This window comes from Poeciliopsis prolifica, unplaced genomic scaffold (genome assembly GCF_027474105.1).
Source record: "Poeciliopsis prolifica strain line A6 unplaced genomic scaffold, Auburn_PproV2 SCAFFOLD035, whole genome shotgun sequence".
NCBI lineage: Eukaryota > Metazoa > Chordata > Actinopteri > Cyprinodontiformes > Poeciliidae > Poeciliopsis > Poeciliopsis prolifica.
The window spans coordinates 1,428,033-1,446,537 of record NW_026562410.1 but is presented as its reverse complement, the minus strand read 5'-3'; the positions used below and the strand labels follow the sequence as shown (position 1 = coordinate 1,446,537).

General features: G+C 37.5%; 1 protein-coding gene across 1 annotated transcript in view; it reads right to left on the bottom strand.

The window, feature by feature from the left end:
* col27a1a (collagen, type XXVII, alpha 1a) overlaps positions 1-18,505 on the bottom strand; it is a 75,546-nt gene that overhangs the window by 7,982 nt on the left and 49,059 nt on the right. The window contains exons 17-45 of the mRNA XM_055052378.1: positions 17,961-18,014; positions 17,505-17,558; positions 16,407-16,460; positions 16,263-16,316; positions 15,969-16,022; positions 15,791-15,835; positions 14,072-14,125; positions 13,920-13,964; positions 13,753-13,806; positions 13,596-13,649; positions 11,040-11,093; positions 10,393-10,446; positions 6,639-6,692; positions 6,473-6,517; positions 5,893-5,937; positions 5,485-5,538; positions 4,638-4,691; positions 3,162-3,215; positions 3,018-3,071; positions 2,868-2,921; positions 2,650-2,757; positions 2,493-2,546; positions 2,267-2,374; positions 2,100-2,153; positions 1,166-1,219; positions 979-1,035; positions 815-868; positions 687-740; positions 507-560 (exon numbers count right to left, since the gene is read on the bottom strand). Of these exons, the coding sequence (XP_054908353.1) occupies positions 507-560; positions 687-740; positions 815-868; positions 979-1,035; positions 1,166-1,219; positions 2,100-2,153; positions 2,267-2,374; positions 2,493-2,546; positions 2,650-2,757; positions 2,868-2,921; positions 3,018-3,071; positions 3,162-3,215; positions 4,638-4,691; positions 5,485-5,538; positions 5,893-5,937; positions 6,473-6,517; positions 6,639-6,692; positions 10,393-10,446; positions 11,040-11,093; positions 13,596-13,649; positions 13,753-13,806; positions 13,920-13,964; positions 14,072-14,125; positions 15,791-15,835; positions 15,969-16,022; positions 16,263-16,316; positions 16,407-16,460; positions 17,505-17,558; positions 17,961-18,014 (1,641 nt within the window). The remainder of the gene's footprint in view (positions 1-506; positions 561-686; positions 741-814; positions 869-978; positions 1,036-1,165; positions 1,220-2,099; positions 2,154-2,266; positions 2,375-2,492; positions 2,547-2,649; positions 2,758-2,867; positions 2,922-3,017; positions 3,072-3,161; positions 3,216-4,637; positions 4,692-5,484; positions 5,539-5,892; positions 5,938-6,472; positions 6,518-6,638; positions 6,693-10,392; positions 10,447-11,039; positions 11,094-13,595; positions 13,650-13,752; positions 13,807-13,919; positions 13,965-14,071; positions 14,126-15,790; positions 15,836-15,968; positions 16,023-16,262; positions 16,317-16,406; positions 16,461-17,504; positions 17,559-17,960; positions 18,015-18,505) is intronic.

Here is an 18,505-nt window from a genome sequence, read left to right as displayed (position 1 = left end):
AACTAACTTGGTCAAAGTACTGAAATGTCACGTCTTCCTAAATTAGAGAGGTAAACACTATTAACTTAGACTTAACAGAGAATCCACCTTTTAAGTGCTCAAGTCTTTTTTTATAGTAAACCACATTTCTGAGGACATATCTGTTGAATTGTTCAAAATTTGTTTTATGGACTTTTCCCTCTTTCTTTCTTTCTTTCTTCCTTTGTTGGTTTCTTTCTTTCTCTGTTTCTTTCTTTCTTTCTTTTTTTTCTTTCTTTCCTTCTTTATCTTGAAACAGATTTAGAAACTTTCAATTCAGCATAGTTTAGTAGTACAATTTTCTAAACTACATTTTGTGATGCGGTGACTTAACATCCGTTGTCAAATCATTGCCCCAAATCCCCGTTGAACAATGTTTATTTTAATGCTATACTTTGTGATTCACATACACCAAGTATCAGTTTCAGATTGTGAATTTCTGCAAAAAAATTTCTTTACAGATATCTCGCATTTCTTTACATCCTTACTTGGTCTCCCTTGGCCCCTTTGGGTCCTTTTTGTCCACGAGGCCCGGGATGACCCTGCAGTCGAAATTATAATTATTTTTTTCCGTAAATGAAAGCATGTCAAGAAAACCTGCATGAATAGATGTGGTGTTTGTTTTGCATAAACTCTGCTCTGTGTTACATTAAAGTTTGGTCACTCACCGGTTGTCCAGGAGCTCCAGATCTGCCTCGTTCTCCATCCAAACCAATTTGACCCTTAAGAACATAATGTTTAAACTCTTTATCAAAACACCTAAAGAACTTGTTTTGAAATAATCTGTCGTTCTTACTTTATACCCTGGGTCTCCTGATTCACCCCTCTCTCCTCTATCACCTGGAGGTCCCTGATAACACAAAACATATATAAATATAAACAACAGATTTTCTGATTCAATTTAATGTGTAGAAGAACAACAAATAGAAATATAGAGAATCAGAGTCATACAGGACTTACCATGAGACCTGGAGAACCAGGAGGACCTTCCTGCTTCCCGTCATCACCCTGCTCACCCTGAATAGAAACAATTTAAAAGTTGTAAAATCAAATTGGGATGCCTTCGAGACTCTAACTTCTACATCAGAACAATTTGTACTTATTACACTGAAAGATCAACATTACACATAAAGTGAATGAGGTGTACCTTTTCACCTTTTGGTCCTGGACGCCCCATGGGGCCCTGTGGTCCCAGATGGCCCTGTTGCAAAGTGACAAGAAAAAGTAATGAAATACTACAGTCCCTTATCAAATGATCCCTAATCTTCATGCAGTTTATGAACTCAGTTTACATCTGAACGCTTTATAGAACCAACCTCCACTGCAATTGAAGCAGGAGAATTTGACTGGACCATCATGAGATACATAAATGTCTGGATCTAAACAGATCCAGTTCCTCTTTAGTTATATGTGTCTGCTTAGGGTTGTTGTGCTGTTGGAAGGTAAACTTTCATCCCAGAAAAAATATTTTTGCAGATTTTGCAGAAAGGTTTTCTTCCATCGTTTTCCTGAATTTAGCGCCATCCATCCTTCTACTAGCTCAAATCTACTACAGTAGGGGTATCATTTTATGGTTTTCAAGAGTTCAATTTTCATTTCATGTGATTAAAAGAACTTCCTCTACATATTTTCTGTGTTGCTTTCATGACTTGTAATGGACTCCTTATGGTTTTTTTCCCCACAATAACCTTCTCTTTGCAATTTTTCTGTAAGAAGAACTGATTCTTCTCTACCCAACACAGCTAAGTTGAGGATACCCTCTAGGTTAACCATGCAACCTCTTAACCGAAGTTAAACTTTAGCTAGGTTAACCTAGAAAACCTCTAACTAGAGAAGAATTACTAGAGAGGCCTGGCTAATCTCTAGGTTAACCATTAGGCTGTCAGTTGCTGCAGCAGATTTTAATTTCGAGTTTAGCACTTCAAAATTATGCTTGTGACAAATTGTGAAAACCATTGATCATTTTCCTTCCACTTTGTGTTGGCCCATCACAAAAAATGCCAATAGCATATATTGAGGTTCATAGTTATAACATGACAGAATTCAAGTTTTATGAATATTATGCTAATAATTTCTCTAACCTCATAGCCTTGAAGACCAATTTCACCTTGTTGACCCATTCGGCCCGGAGCTCCCTGCGTCAAACAAATATGCAGGTAATCACACCATCCATTATAACATCTCAAGTGTTTTCAGTTTAAGTAATGGCTGCTTTAAGTGTGTCTTTATCATTACTGTTCTACTTTACCACATGTCCTATAGTCCCTCTGGAACCCTTTGGCCCTACAAATCCTGGCGGTCCAGTCTCTCCCACTGTTCCAGTTTCTCCAAGGTGACCCAGCTGACCCTTGGCCCCCTAGACATGCATAAAGCATAATAATTAACTCCAAGGATTTGAAGCAGATGCTGTCGGTCCCTCTGTTCTTGAATTTTTGTTGTTACTAAGTGATTTTAAAGTAATTTTATGTTTGTACCTTTAGGCCTGGTTTGCCTCGTTCACCGATTTTACCGGGCTTTCCTTCTGAACCCTTAAGTAAAAACAGTGAAGAAATGAATTGATAAAACTCAAATTAATGCTTAATGGTGAAGGCAGTGAATTGTGCATAAATTTCAAGCAGACCAATGACTTACCCGGACGCCAGTGAGTCCAGGACTACCAGATGGACCTTCCTTTCCCTTTAGTCCAGTTTCACCTTTTTCACCTTTGTCACCCTCCTGACCCATGTCACCTTTTTCTCCCTGATCACATAAACACAAGTGGCTATTTGAATTTTGGCTGACTGATTATGTAATGTATTTTCTCAATAACATAATTATACAGCATTAAGTATTGTGTGCAATATGTTTACCTTTGCTCCATCAGGACCAGCTGGACCAGCTTCTCCCTCTAGGCCTGGCTCTCCCTGCACACATAAATACATACAAAACTCCAAAGTGAACCAACTTTCCTGCTTTTCAGTAAACCAAGTGGTTTCATAACTCAGTTCAGACAAACTCACCCTCTGTCCTATGAGTCCTTGCTCTCCGATGTTCCCTGCTGGTCCAAGCCCCCCCTGAGGCCCAGAAACAGTACATTTTTAGTGTTGACAAAAAGAACCGACATAAAACATTTGGGCATAATTACGATGGTTTAGTTTGCTTGCCTTCTCCCCAGGTTCGCCTGGAAGTCCTGGTTCGCCCTCTTTGCCATCAGGACCCTAGAATAGTAAAATTATAAACCTGATTTAAAATGTTAAGATAGTTTCACTGCATGAAAGCAATACATCAATGCTAAGTTCCATCTTTTACTATCTTAACTGTAGTCAAAATGAAAAAGGATGCATGTCAGCTGCGGGTAATTAGTTTAATAGAGTAGATAGCTGATATAATTTATTAATCCAGTAAAAGAAGCTAAGAATTACATATTTGTATTTTACTTGTAATAAAAACAGATGTAAATATATGTATCTGTGCAACTCTTTGAATAAGTTTGTAGACCTCTTAAACGTTTTCCAATTTTCTCCTCTCTCAAACATTAATGTATAGATTGAGATTGTATGTGACAGACCAACACAACATTTTGGAAAAAAAGCTTTCATAATTTACCATTTTTGTTTTATTTACAGATCAAATCAGATTATGCTTTAATTTGCTTTAAGACCACTTTTAAAAGTGTAACTTAAAAGTCAGAGAGAACTTTTCGACAAGTTTAAAGCAGAGTTAAGTGATTAAACAATATCCAAAGCTTTGCCAATGAAATGAAGCAGTGTTCAGCTCATCATCTGGCATTGTCAAGAACATGAAATACCTGAACACCTACCAAAACACCTAAAGTGACAGGCTGGGGAAGTGGCAAATAAATTAAACACAGAAGAGGCCCGTGGTAATTCTCTGCAAATATCCACAGATCGGGTGAAAGAATCTCTTGACAAGACAGATATTAATCATTCTACAAATCTAGCTGCTATTGAGAAGTGGCAATAAGGAAGCAAGTGTTGGAAGAAAGCTGTGAAAAATCCTGCCTCCAGTTTGTCATAAGTCATATAGAGGTCACAGTTAACAGGTAGGTGTAGTCAGATGAAACCAGACTTCAGATGCAAGTTTTGCTACATGTAGGGAAACTGACTGTGTCCATCATCCTGAGCACACCAACCCCATAAATAAACATGGTGATTACAGCATCATGTTGTGGGAATGCTTTTCTTCAGCAGTGATCGGGAACATGGTTAGAGATCATGAGAACAAGGATGGAACTAAATCAAGGGCTAATGCTAGAACGACAGAATGAGCTGCAAAAGACTTGGGGCTTTGGTGGAGAAGCACCTTCCAGACAGACAACATTTCCAAATGTACAGCTGGAGATCAGACATTGTAGTGAGAAGCTAAGGCAAGACTATAAAATAGATTTTTCCATCTGACTGATCTTGCAGCTGCAATTAAGAGAAAAAAGTGCTTCTACAAATTATTGACACATAGGTATGGTATACACATTTAAGATTTTATTTGGAAAAACATGTGTTCCCAATTTATGTGTTAGTCTGCTACATTGAAGCTCAAGAAAACACATTGACACTTGTGGATGCAATGTGAAAAGATGTGAAAGGTTGAATAGCTGTGCACAGTGTTGTATATTTGCTTACCTTTGGACCAATTTCTCCTAACAATCCAACAGTTCCTGGTGGTCCGGGTGGTCCCTGCAGAAGATAACATGGTAGCTTGAATGATTATTACATTAAAGAAATCAGATCTAGTACTATTTGTGGGAAAAAAACAACATAAATTGAAAAACAAGCAGATTAAACCTTTGTGATGACCTAACCAACATAATACGCAACTTATTTATATTTCATCATAAAATACAATTTCTAAGTGTAAGATTATCATGTTGGTTAGTCTTCCATTAGAAAAATTTGCTGACTAGAGGGAGTAATAGAAATCATAACTCCCCAGCTGATGTATAAAAATCCAAAAAATGAAGATTCACTCAGACTTCCCACATTTTCATTCATTTCTATTTCTAAAAAAATACTCAAAGTAAGGAAACAAAAAGAAGGAAGGAAGAAAGAAAAAAAGAAAGAAAGAAAATATATGACAACAAATTTAATTCCCATAGAGGAAATCTTTATATATCAGAGATCTATTATTGGTATTCACAGGTCAAAATCAAATGTGCAGTGCTTGCCTGAAATTGATTAGTCTGTGTTGTCATGCAAGATCACGCAACATGCAGCCTTTGTTGTCTTGCATGACAACAAAGGCTGCAGCAATAATTAAAATATTACTTAAGTTATCAGCACAGAAATTTGGAAAATGAACAAATATGGAGGCAATGTCTACTAAAGCTATATTTTCAAAGCTCTTTTTATCTGCAATTTATGCTACAATAAAAAAGAGAAATGAGACAACTTTGTGACAGCTTCTGTGGGAATGTTACATAGAAACACAAAAATGAGAAATATAGTCAAGAGTTTATAAGTCCAAACATACTGGGTCGCCGGCTATTCCCTTTTCCCCTGGAGGTCCAGAAGGCCCTTGGATTCCCTGAAAACAAAACAATCTGAAATTAACACAATAATTGCCAAGAAACACAAGTTGTTTATACAAAGTCCTTATTTTTTATTTATACAAAAGCATTAATAAACAGATTTTAAAAAGTTTCTTCTTCTTTTGGCTTTCAAAGCAGATATTACCATATTCATGGCATCTGTCTCAGCGACACCAACCCTCTGCCAATTCTCCTTCACTACATCCATGAAGCTCTGTCCAATAAATCCACCGCTCCTCCTCTACATACAGTATGTTTGACTTATCAATTTATTGATTATTGTTTATTTTCAGTGATCTATGTCTCAGAAAATAAACAACAACAACAACAAAACAAAACATTGAACTTACTGGAAAACCTTTTGGCCCAGTGTCTCCCGGCTCTCCGATCTTTCCCTGTGGGGACATAAAGGATGGAAAGACAGGATTAACAAAAGTCAGTTGTGGAAATCTAGAGCTGGTTAAAATCAAACCTGTCCTAAAAATATTTTTGTTTATCTTGACTAAATATATTAATGAAATCAGGTGATTAAAATGATTATTTTGACTTGTGTCTGACAAATATTAGAAGTGTTACTAAAAAGATAAGAGATAACATTATATTTACTTCCACTTAGTATTAAAATAACAAAACATTTTCAAAGGGTTGAATACTTTCGAATGGAATTTTATATGCTCCAATAAAGGAGCATGCAATAAAAATGGGGTAATGTTCTTGTTCTATGGCCACATATGTAAGTCTAGTAATAAACTCTACAAAAAACCCCCAACAAAAAACTCTGAAAAAATAAAAAGTGATTCTTTTTTATATTTGAGTCTGGATCTCAACCTTGCTGGTTCAAAGCAGAGGTTCTTTGAGAACATAGTAGCCAAAACAAAACAAAAACCTGACATAGAAACAAAAAAATCAAATGGTGTTCAGGAGCTTCACCTGTGATCCTGGGAAACCTATTTTTCCTGGAGGTCCATCAGAACCCTTCAGTGAAGAGAAAAGATAAGATAATCAGTGCCAAGTTCATTGTATATGTACTTTTCCTCAGATAAAACAGAAGACAAGTGCAGTTCGCCACCAAAATAAAAAATAAAAAACTACTTACCTTCTTGCCCTCTGACCCCATCTCTCCTGTTGGACCATCAGGCCCCATTGCTCCCTGAGAAAACAAGACACATGTCACTTCACCAATAGAGGTCACTGTAGCACCACCAGACAAAACAACCAGGATCCTCATGTGAGGGTCACAATATCTGAAAACTCCACTTCTACAAAAAACAAAACAACGACAACAAAAAAAAATACATCAATGCAGAGTCTTGATATACTAAAAAGTGGCTGGCCTTAATAGTAGTGAAACTCACTGGCCTTATTCTAATTTTACCACTGAATTCAGGGTAAAAGAATTCAAACTTAAATACACAAAAGATCAACACAGATCAACTGTTTATCTTACATGAGTGACACCTTCAAACATAATTAATCCAAATTGCTGCAAACTCCTGCTTGTCCAGGGACCAATAAAAACAAATATAAGTCAGGGCAGTGTTCCAGTACACTTCATCTGCTTTGCACCTGCATCCAATCAACTTTCATAGCTTTACTCTGGAAAATGCAGCGTTACCGACATAGCGATGCTCAGTAATTAACAGTGAATACATTAAAAATCTCTATGAATCTCCTGGTAGTAGTTTTTTTTTTTCATGGCAAGTTTCTCAGGACATCACACTGAAGGAGGCCTTGTTGTTTGACTGATTGATGACCAGGCGCAGTGGGGGTCTGGCCCACAAGCAATAACAATAGCTGAAGTGCTATAAGCCTATTATACATAGAGCTGGATGGCCACTGCTCATTAACATTCCTGTCTGGGGTACCTGCTGCCCGCTGGTTCCATTTACATTGGCTGATTAGCCGATGAGTAGGGAAACTATTCCCCCCTGCACTTCCAGTCAAATAATTAACAAAAAGAAACACGCTACATCCAGTAACTTTAATGTACCGTGGATTCAAGGCTCTTTTCTGACTAACAAACATGGCAGACAAAATAAATACCAAAAGCATGAATTCAAGCAGTTCAATTTAAACCAGCTCAGAAGCAACCGCAAACTGCTGAGTTGTAGGAATAATGCTCTGCAACATGGTACATATTAACTCTGGATTTGTTCCTTCGATAGCCAGAGAAATCATTTGTTCCAGATATCTTAAAATGCAAATATTGGAAACAGTGTTGGATTTGTAATACTTGGGACTCTCTTTTAAGTTGTTTTTAAGCACACAGATATAATGCAATCCCAGAACTTTTCCACATGTTGTAACATTAAGATGTTAACATACTTCATTGGGATTTTATGTGAGAGATTACAACAAAAAGGTGATGATTGTGTCATGGAAGGAAAATATGTATTATTAATATTTTTTTTTGTAAAAACCCTAACCCATAGTGTAATATCCATATCCATTTATATTCAGCCACTTTTTCACTCAATTATGCCATTTGTTGCTATTAAATTTACAAGTTATTTTCAATAAGCTTTTATAAGCTTTTCACATCCAGAGACTGAAATTTATGTCATTTCTACTCAGGTAAAAAACCTAGAGACTGGACAGAGAACTGGTGTGAACATGCATATACAGTTTCCAAGTCTTGATCCTCAATGGAATTTAGGTCTGGACTTTGTCTAACACATAAAAATGTGTTGGAATTTGATCCTCAACCATTTCATTGTTGCTCTGGCTTTCTGTCGCTCTTCAGCTGGAAGCTGAATCGTCGCTCTCGTCTCCAGTGTTTTGTGTCAATCTGACCTGAACACATTCTGTCACATGTTTTCCGGGTCCTCTGGCTTGTGACAAGCTAAAAACAGGACTTATTGTGCTTTTCTTTGCCTTTCTTCTACACAGGAATGATTTGCGGAGGACACAACTCTATGACCTGAGCCTGTCTTAATCCCCTAAACAATTTCATCCCTGACCTGTCTTGTGTGTTCCTTTCCTCTTATTATGCGGTTTGTTCTAAAAAACCAAAAGCAAAACAAACAAACAAAAAAAAAGCTTAGACCTTCACAACACTACTGGACATATACTGAGAAGAACGTGAGCAACACTTCCAAACTATGGACCTCTAGAAAAGTTGAACTGAATTTATTCAGTGTAAAGGGAGCTGAATACAGCTGTACCCTACATGTTTGAGGTATTTCTTGGTAAAATCTTGGAAAATCATTAATCATTTTTTCCACTTTTCACATTATGCAACAATTTGTGCAAGTCTCGCACACAGAAACTTAACACAGCATCATGAAACCTGTGGTTGTAACATGACAATATGAAGTTACTTAATTCGGTGAGTGAAAATAAAGACAGCACTGGATCTAACTTTTTTATGTTCTGAAGCCATCCTGCATTTCAATTTTGAATCTGAGTAGAGGCAGATGTTTTTCTGTCACTATTATTTTCTACATGGAGCTTTACACAAGAAAGACGTATGGTGTATGTACAGCAACATTTTTCTCATCTTGCATCTTCTTATGAGTCGTTTCAGCTTTATTTTTAAGCCACTGTTGAGTGTTTTCAAAAATAATTATTTTTTTTTTCCGTGACTTGTTTCTTGAAATGTTTTGTGAAGGTAAATGAATCATTCAGCTTTCTAATCTTGGACAAAGCAGGGGGACCTGCTGACATTAGCACTAACCAAAAACACATACTGGAGTGAGAGTGTGCCCAGGCCAACCACAGCAAGGCCAGTGTTCCATAAAGGCTTCTGACAAAAAAAATAACCTCAGGGTTATTTTCTCCTCCTCACATGCGAAACAGAAAAAAAAGTTGTCTAAACTTAGAACTAAGATTCTTAGATTACATAAGCATAGGATTAAGATGTTTTGGCTGACTTAATCTTCTTTGCCTTGAAAACAGAGAACAAACATAACTATATTAAAGCCACTGTCTCCAATATATGATTGGTGCATAAGCTTTGAAAGCAAGGTATTCTTTTTATTTTTGTTTTTCTAAGAAATTAATATAATCATGGTTGGCTTCAGGTGTGTATTCATTTCAGATTTTCTATCTATTTTTAACAGAGAAAAAAATGCCAGAACGAAATTGATCATCAACCTGTATACACCAAACCCATAGTTAGACATGATAGTGGTAGCATTATCACCGTCGTCATCATCATCATTGTCATATGTGGATGATTATCTTTGACGCTGATATAGAAGATTATCAGAATTGTTACAAAAAAGTGGATGGAGCTACAATCAGGGTAACCCTCCAGGAACACTTTTTGAGGATTGAAAACTCTTCAAATCAAACTTAAATCTGATTGAGAATCTGTGACAAGACAGAAGACATGCTCACACTCCAATGCCAATGAGCTTACAGTGTTTTGCAAAGAGAGGACATTTTTAAATGTGCAAATTAAATGTGCGGTTTTACGCAAAAAAAACAACAAAAGACTTGTGGACGTGCCCGCATATAAAAGTACTGACTCAAGGGAGTTGAGTCAAATATAAAATATGGCATGCCACTCTTATATTTTTTTTATTTGTTAAAAATGTAAATATATGTATCCTTTTGCAGCGACTTAACAATGATGTACTACCATGTATTAATCCATCACATAAATGCCAGTAAAACTGATTTAAGTTTGCTGATGTAAAGTGAAACAATGTCTCTGAGGAAGCTTGATGCCACCTCACTCGGTTCCTGATGTTTTCTGGTAGTGCAGAAGTTGCAGAAGTAGCTGTTTATTTCTCTCATAAACAAACATCGGAATATTTACACACTTGCTTGAGCCACACTGGCTGATGCTGGAACGCCTTCACAGCAGATCAGCGATTAAAGCTTGTGTCAACCTGCTGGCTTACCCGCAAGCCTTTGGGTCCTCTGGTGCCGGCTGGCCCACTTGCTCCGGCAGGGCCCTAATGAACAAAAGAAAAAAAAGGGAATAAAGGGGGAAGGAGATGGGGTAAAAAAAAGGATGGAAAGATAAAACAAAGGTTTACACTGACAGACTAGAGGGCCCCCTGGCTATTGACCCCAGGGAGGGAGCAGCCTGACCTCGGGAACACAGTATAGGGTTTGTTGTTAGATCTGTCACTCACACCAATTAAAGAGCCCGCTCAGGAATCCTGTCCTGCTGCCCCCAAAGTTCCATGTTTATGTTTGTTTTGGTGGCTCAGTGGCCCCCACTTTGAACCGGGGCAGGGCCTGCTCTAAGCCACGCACGGGCCACAGTAGAGACACACCTCAGGGACGAGGGGGGCTGGTAGCAGCTTGTAGTTGGTTATAGGTGTTGGGTTTGTGACTGACAGGCGGATAATGCGCGTTCAGTGGGAGGCCGTCAAAGTTCATAATGCTCAGGAAAACTCTGCAGCATATTGGGAATTCTACCCTACATAATGAGATCGTCTACAGTTGCTGGACTTATAGTTCTAGTAAAAAGAGCATTCAGTGATTTTCTTTTGAGTGCAAAATAAAAAAAAGGAGGGGAAAAAAAAAAGTGATGACTTACTGGTCTTCCTGGTGGTCCAGGAGGTCCAGTCTCACCCGGTGTCCCTGGGTGGCCCTGTTGTGTTTGCACATATGCACAAAAGACAAAAAATTTCAACGTTAAATTACAAAAGAAAATGATAGAAAGGAGCTTTTGTGGTTTATTCACAAGACATATAGCTAAGTCTGCAGATATTACAGTATTTGGAAAGAAGTTTCTCCAGAGTTAATTCTCCAATTTGGAATTAATTACAGACGTGTTCACATTAATTTGGTGTAAATCAACTAGACTGTGCAGAGTTTCCTTAACAGGAATATATAAAATTTCCTGCTGGAGTAAGACTCTGTGCTTGAAAACAGATTTAATGTGCAAATAGAGAAAATCAGAGAGGGCAGAGGACAGCTTAAGGAGCTGATTTTAAATAAGAAAACATGCCACTTCTGGCTCCTTTTTTCTCTCGCTTCTTTTCTTTTTTCTTTATTTTATTGGACTCAATTTACCGGCCGGCCCATTTGTAAAAGTCGAACGGAATAATGGGGAATGTTTTGGTCAGACTCCCCAGAACATCTGAGAACAATAAAATCCATTCAGTCTGCTGGCCTCGCAGCGTAGCAGGCACCTCTGACGTCATGAGTCCACAGAAATAAAACATCGGCGCTTACAGTAAGAGCTTTCTGTTAACAGCTTCTCTCATTTTTAGTGATGCCTTCTTTTTCCAAAGGGTCTGTTTCTGCTTTGGAGATGAGGAAGAGAGCCAACAGAGAGCTTCCTTTAAAGTGAGAGTGTGTATGAGTGCTAATGTCCTCAGGGGAAATCCAGCTGGCTCTGAGCCAACAGCAGTGATAACTAAATCTTCCTCCTCTCCAAACAGTCATATACACTGAATGGTCCATAAAAGAAAAAAAAACAAAACATTAAAGTAGCCATTTTTCTGAATTTGAAAGTGGATTGTATGGGTTTATTTTTTAGACCAACTTGGAGCTTTGTCAAAGAAAGCATCTCAACTATGCCTCACATATGTCTAGACTGAATAAGCAGTTGTTGCTGTTGAAACAAAAGGGAAGTGTGTGCAGTAAAAAATCTAAAAATAAATCAACTCACAAAGGTGATATTAATTTATGTGCTTGTTTTGGCTTCGTGTGGTGGAAAACTAACACTGAGCATCGCCACGAACAAACGAGACTTGATCATAGCAGCACCAGGCTGCAGGATTGCTTTATTTTCTTCCCAGCAACAGTTAATAAGAGTTGATGGGAAAATGAATTGAGAAAATGGACAGAGCAATTCTGGAAAATAATCTATCAGAAGTTGAACAAGACATGACACAGGGAGAGGTTCACCTTCAGACACTATGGAATAATGTAAGACATTTGTGTTTTTATATCAATTGAATTGAGAATTTGTGAAAAGATTCAAAGATAATTCTTCCAATCCTGATAAAGTCTACAAAAAATAATCATCCAAAATGTTGGTTTCTGGATGTACAAAGTTAAAGGACCAATACTCAAAAAGTCCTACTGCTGAATTTTCAGCAAAATGTTGTTTTTTTTTTTTTTTTACAAAGCACTATTCTAGTAGGGCTGAACACAAATGAATACAGACACAATAATGCGCCACTTTCTGTTTGTCTATCACACATACAGTCTCCCCCAAATTAATAAAAAGAAAAAGTTTGTGGTTGCAGTGAGAACATTTTTAAAAATGATTAAGGAGTGTGGATCTTTTTACAAGATAAAGTATGGAAAAATTCAAGGATTTTCAAACGTGTCACATACAGTCACAGAATTAGAAACAAAAAAGCCCTGAGAATTCATAAATAATCTCAAGGAAAAGAAGTGTTTGTAGCTCCAACAGCCATCATAAAGGATCATGTCCTGCAGAACTCGGGACGATGCCAATACTCCTGCAGGACTATTCATTTTTTTTCATCTTTTTATTTTTTTTGGAAGATCTTTTTGGCATTTGGGATGATTTAAAACTTTCCGTAGTAATAAGATCCCAATAGCAAAATAAATCATTGTATGGGTTCTATTGGAATAACCACCCCTTTGTTTGAGTAAGTATTGCACCATTTACAACTATACTGCTTTGACCATATGGTGAACATGAGATGTAACAGTAAGGACCCAAATAACTCAAACAGTGAGGAAACTTTTTCACACTTGGATTATCATAAACTAGCTTAGACCTTCCTTCCAAGTGGGGAAAAAAATTATGAATTCAGTTTTTTAAACAGGCATTAAAACATTGTGGCAAAACAAAGCCAATAATGCATAAAGCTCACTTTGACGGACAGATAATTAACACAAAGTTTGTGACTGACTGGTGGCCATGTGAATTTGAAGAAATATAGGGGTTAGTTCTGATAGCTGCCCAGTAGGTGGCAGTGAAGGGAGTCACACTTCAGGACCAGAAGGTCAAGATGAAGAGCTGCGTCTTTTCACAACCCTTGTAATGCAAAGGGTGTCATGATACATTGTGATCTTTACTGATGAACCACCTTATGTCTATATTCATGTTTAAGTTTATGATTGAACATTCTGATGAGTTAAATTAATTTTTTTTAGTTTTTCTTACCGTTGATCCTTTTACTCCGGGTGGTCCGGGAAGGCCCATTTCTCCTCGGTCTCCCTAAAATGCACAAGTATAAAAGTTAGTTTCAAGTTAAGGGTGCATTTAGAAATAAATTGATCCATTTGTTTTCATTTCCTTTTTTTTTTTTTTGGAGTTTTACCTTCTCTCCTGCCAGCCCTGCCTCTCCCACAGGTCCGATGAAACCCACCAATCCCTGAAATGTAAAAATTCAGCATTGGATGGATGAATGGAAAGAGTTTCCTGGATAAGTGGCTGTGGGGGGGACCATCATTCAACACAGGAAGGAGCAATGTCAGGAATTCTTACTCTTTCTCCCATGGACCCAACTTTTCCTGGGACACCGGCTTCTCCCTGCAGATGCAAATCCACTGTCATTCATTGAGTTATTATGAAATATGCATCACTTCTGTATTTTTGGAAAATGGAAAAGAATGGTAAATGAGTTTGAGTTCATTCACCTTCACTCCCTCTGGACCAACCTTCCCAGGAAATCCTTTTCTTCCCATTCTACCCTGAAAAAAAAATAAAATAAAAAATCAAAAGAGCCATATGACTACTAACAGTGAGGAACCGACATTCACTGAGAAGTGAACGCATCGTTAACATTCATCACAAACGCTCTGTGAATGGAAAGGGTCTGTTTACGGGACCAGTTTAAAGAGAGATCAGTGGAAAATCTCCAGGGTGCATGCTGATTACATCGGCAGGTAATCCTGACAGGACATTTAGGCAGGCTGCAAAAGTGTTCAGTGACTGAAAACTGTTTCTTTTTTTTTTTTTTTTTTTTATGAACCAGCAATACCTCTAGGTCAGAAATGTCTCAGCCAAACTCCGTGAGACTGAGTGACTCAGTATTTCCAAAGTTTTAGCTCACAAAGGTTGGCAGCCGTTCTAAAAAAGTTAAATCTTACACTTTATTTCACTCAAACAGGCAATAAAAGTCAATTTAGGTTGCAATAAGAGGTTGAATAGTTGCTCTCCTGGACTTGTGACTTCCTGTCACTTGATTTATATTCATGTCTGCAATTTTATGACTAAACGGATACAAAATAATAATAATAATAATAATAATAATAATAATAATAGTGGAAAAAAAAGGTGCAGTGCCAAGAGGGAATGCAAGGAGCATCATATAAAAATGCACAGGCGCTGGAAAAAAGAAAGGTAAGGATGAGGAATCATTCCTGTTAGAGCAGTGAATGTGCAGGTCTACTCGCGGCACCTGGCCAGAGATAAATCACAGCTCCCGCAGGAGCCAAACAGTACTTCCCCTCGGACAGAAGACAAGAAACTGAGTCAGATTATGAGACAAGCAGGTGGGCGGAATGTGGGCAAGTCAATAGGGAGTCAGACTGATAGAAAGTGCAGAGAAAGAAAGATTCACCTGTTACATCTGGAATAATAATTAAGTCAGAAAATTAAATTGGAAACATATATGACCGAGTATGTTTTTTCATCAGTTAATAAAATGTCTGCAAGAAAAATAAAGTAAAAACTTATATTTGCTATTTCCATTTTCCAGTGTTTTTATATTCGCTTTAAATCTGAGTCATCTCTGAACATGGTGATGAACGCTATCACCCCCTGGCGGCCAAAGTGAAGGACTACACATGTTGTTATAGAGACTTGCAGCAGTCTCAATAAAACGGCAAAACATGCAATTTCTTTTATTTGTCCTGAGAGAGGAAGAGAGATAAAAAAAACTTTTTAAAATCATGTTATTGCAGCCCATGATTAAAAAAGAGGTACAATAAACGTTTCCATGCACAATTAAATATGAGTACTAAAACAGAACTGCAGTTAATAGACTGCAGAAGCATAACATTTTTACTGCCCAATTTATTGATTTCCCAGCAATGTTAATTTAAATTTACAAACGTTCTTTTTAAAATGACTTAATGATGAACAAACAACACAAGAGGACGGAGATTTTGTTTACAAAACTACAGTAGGAGTCATGTCTGTAATATAGGACAAAACTATTTAATAAAATCACATCAGACAAATTATTTAATGCAGGTATTTTCAGTTAATAAAAAAAGAATACCAGTATGTTTATCTTATGTGTTAATTTGAAAGGAATAACCAGATTTGTGGAGATTAAAGAGTGAGCACTTATCATATCTATCTGAACTTTGCATAATCCAAAACATATTCAGATTGATTTCTCATCTCACCTCAAGTCCTGATGGTCCCGGTGGCCCGATCGGACCCTCGTCTCCCTGGAAACAGAGAATACAGATCTCAGGACAGCTTATGTTTTTGGGATATCAAATGTTGCTAGCTGACGGCAGGGCTGGTGCCATGAAATGTTAGTGTCTTCCCTTGATGTTGGGTAGTGTCGGTCAGAATTACCTCCAGGCCAGGAATCCCTCGGGGCCCCGGTAAACCTCGGTCTCCTATTTTTCCCTTGATTGGGGAAAAATAAATGCAATTTCAGTCAATGCTGGGGTTTAAATTTGGGTTTTAACACACAAGTTTCCAGCCAAGGTACCCTGGTTCTTAAAAAGTTGATTTCTACAGAGCTTAACATTAGTGGAAATCCCTGCTGTGCTTCAACACAGATGGAGGGCAACTGCCATGTTCTGATTCGTGCTTTAAGTCATGCTTGTTGAAAGCTGGGCATGTTAAGTGGACAGTTTAACTCACCTTTGGTCCTTCGACGCCGTTCTCTCCCGGTGGTCCCATGTCACCAGGAAAACCCTGACCCCAACGATAAGAGAATAGACATCATTTTTGTTTCAGAATAATAATAAACACCCCCAACAGAGCAATCAAAGTGCAAACACAAACCTCTGGGCCTGGTGGTCCAGGTGCTCCATCAGGACCTTTCTCTCCTAGTTTCCCCTATTAAAACAGTAGAAGAATTTAATGAAATATTTTTGTGCTGGCATTGTCTCATATGCAAATGTGAAGTGCTAAAACTTTATTATATGCTTTTCCTTTTATCCATAGGCACACTGCATGAATACTAGGTGTGCTCAGTTGTCTACCAGATGACCAGATTTATATTCAAAATGAATTCCCAAGGCCTTAAAAAGAGCAACAGGTCCACAGCATCATTGATCCTCTACCATACTTAACAATAAGCATGAGTTTTTACACTAAACTCAGACCCCATTTGATCAGACACACTTATAGATAAAGTCTCAATATAGTTTGTCAGTTTGTAATGACAGGAGAGAAAACATTTTTTCCCTGACAAATCTCATAGATACACAAGCACAAAAATATTCTCATCCCTGGCAAAAATAGATTTCAAATTATTCAACTTGGAAGTTTGTTTCTTGAGACAGACATTAATCATAAAAAGCAAAACAATTTACACGGACTTCAAATATCAGTTTTTAGTCACATTTGATTAAAAATGGCAGGTTAATGACCAGCCTCGTCCATGTTCCCACTGGCATAGTGATAGTTTATCAAGCTACCTCCACAGATTTTCTGTGAGACTCACGTCTCACTGGGGCTCTTAAAATGCTCAGGAAATTCATGAATAACACATTTAAAGTTCCTAAGCATAATCATCAACTTAAAAGAAGTGAAGTAAAGATTTAAAAGTGCTTTAGTTACATTTAATTTTAAGGAATTGTCGGATCAGGTCAGATTAAAATAAAAGTTTTTTTTTTTTTTTTTTTTTTTACAAAACATTATCAGGTGTGTCCAATAAAAAAGATAAAAAAACTGACTACATTTAATATTTAATAGTAAATGTGCAGCACTTAAAAAGAATAAGTACAAAAAAAGGACTTTTATGCCAGAAATCACATAAAGAGATTAAGTCATGTTAGCTGATATCATTTTAAGCCTTCAGTCTATCAATCAAGATAAAAAGTGTTTCATAAACATTTTAACATATTAAAGTAATCTTTGAGAGTGATCAGATCTAACCTGTGGTCCTGGTTTCCCACGAATGCCCGGTAAACCTGGCGCTCCTTGGATACCCTAACCAGTGCAAACAAGACACATTCAACAAATAGTATCCAAAAAAACTTCTAAACAAAACATTTGATTCCTCTTTAGGGAAACAGACATTAGACATGCATGATTTTGCTCCATACTCTGTATCTCTTGAGGCCACTTAGGTCTCTGTTGCACTAGATTTTACTTACAAGCAGAGAGACAAATGTGAAAGACTGACAGAAGAGTTTCCATAAGGTGGACAGTAGACATCTGGCTAAGTCATTTTGTGGAGGCAGCAGCACAACAGCGGTTGTGTAATAAGGGATATTCATGATCAAAAGCAAGTGTGCACAGAAAGGCCTAATGAGGTTTAGTCAGTGGGGGGCCTTGCGAGGACCATGTGAGAGGATTTCCACTATAAAATGTGCTACAGAAGATGCCTACCTTATCTCCTTTGAACCCAATCTCCCCCTGCTGTCCAGGAATCCCAACGTCCCCCTGATATGCAGAGAATGATGCAAATGCACAGAGGATGACGAATGGATTTTGGACAAAAAAAAAAAAAAAAAAAAAGAGAGAAAAGTGCAAGAAAAACATTAGGGAAGTGGGCGTAATACTCTACCTTATAAATACTCTACTTTTTTCAACACACAAAACAAATTAGTACCCTATAAATCGCAACTGTCAATGCACAATGAATGTAGTTCAATGGATAAGCCAAGGTCTTCATGTGGTGTCAATATGTCTGATAACAGTCGCTTCATTCCACTGCACCATCTGTTTCAGAGAGTGAGTCAGATCTCACCAAATTGAGAATTGCAGCAATTTGCTCATTTTAGCTCCACTGTGAATGGAGACAACCAAAATGAAAGGTTTCTATTGCTGGTGGAAGACACGTTTTGAAATCTGTTTGGCTTTTCTCATTTTCTGATTTAACTATAAATCTTTTTTGAATCTTAGTCAAACGAACTTGGAGTGCTAGCAAATCC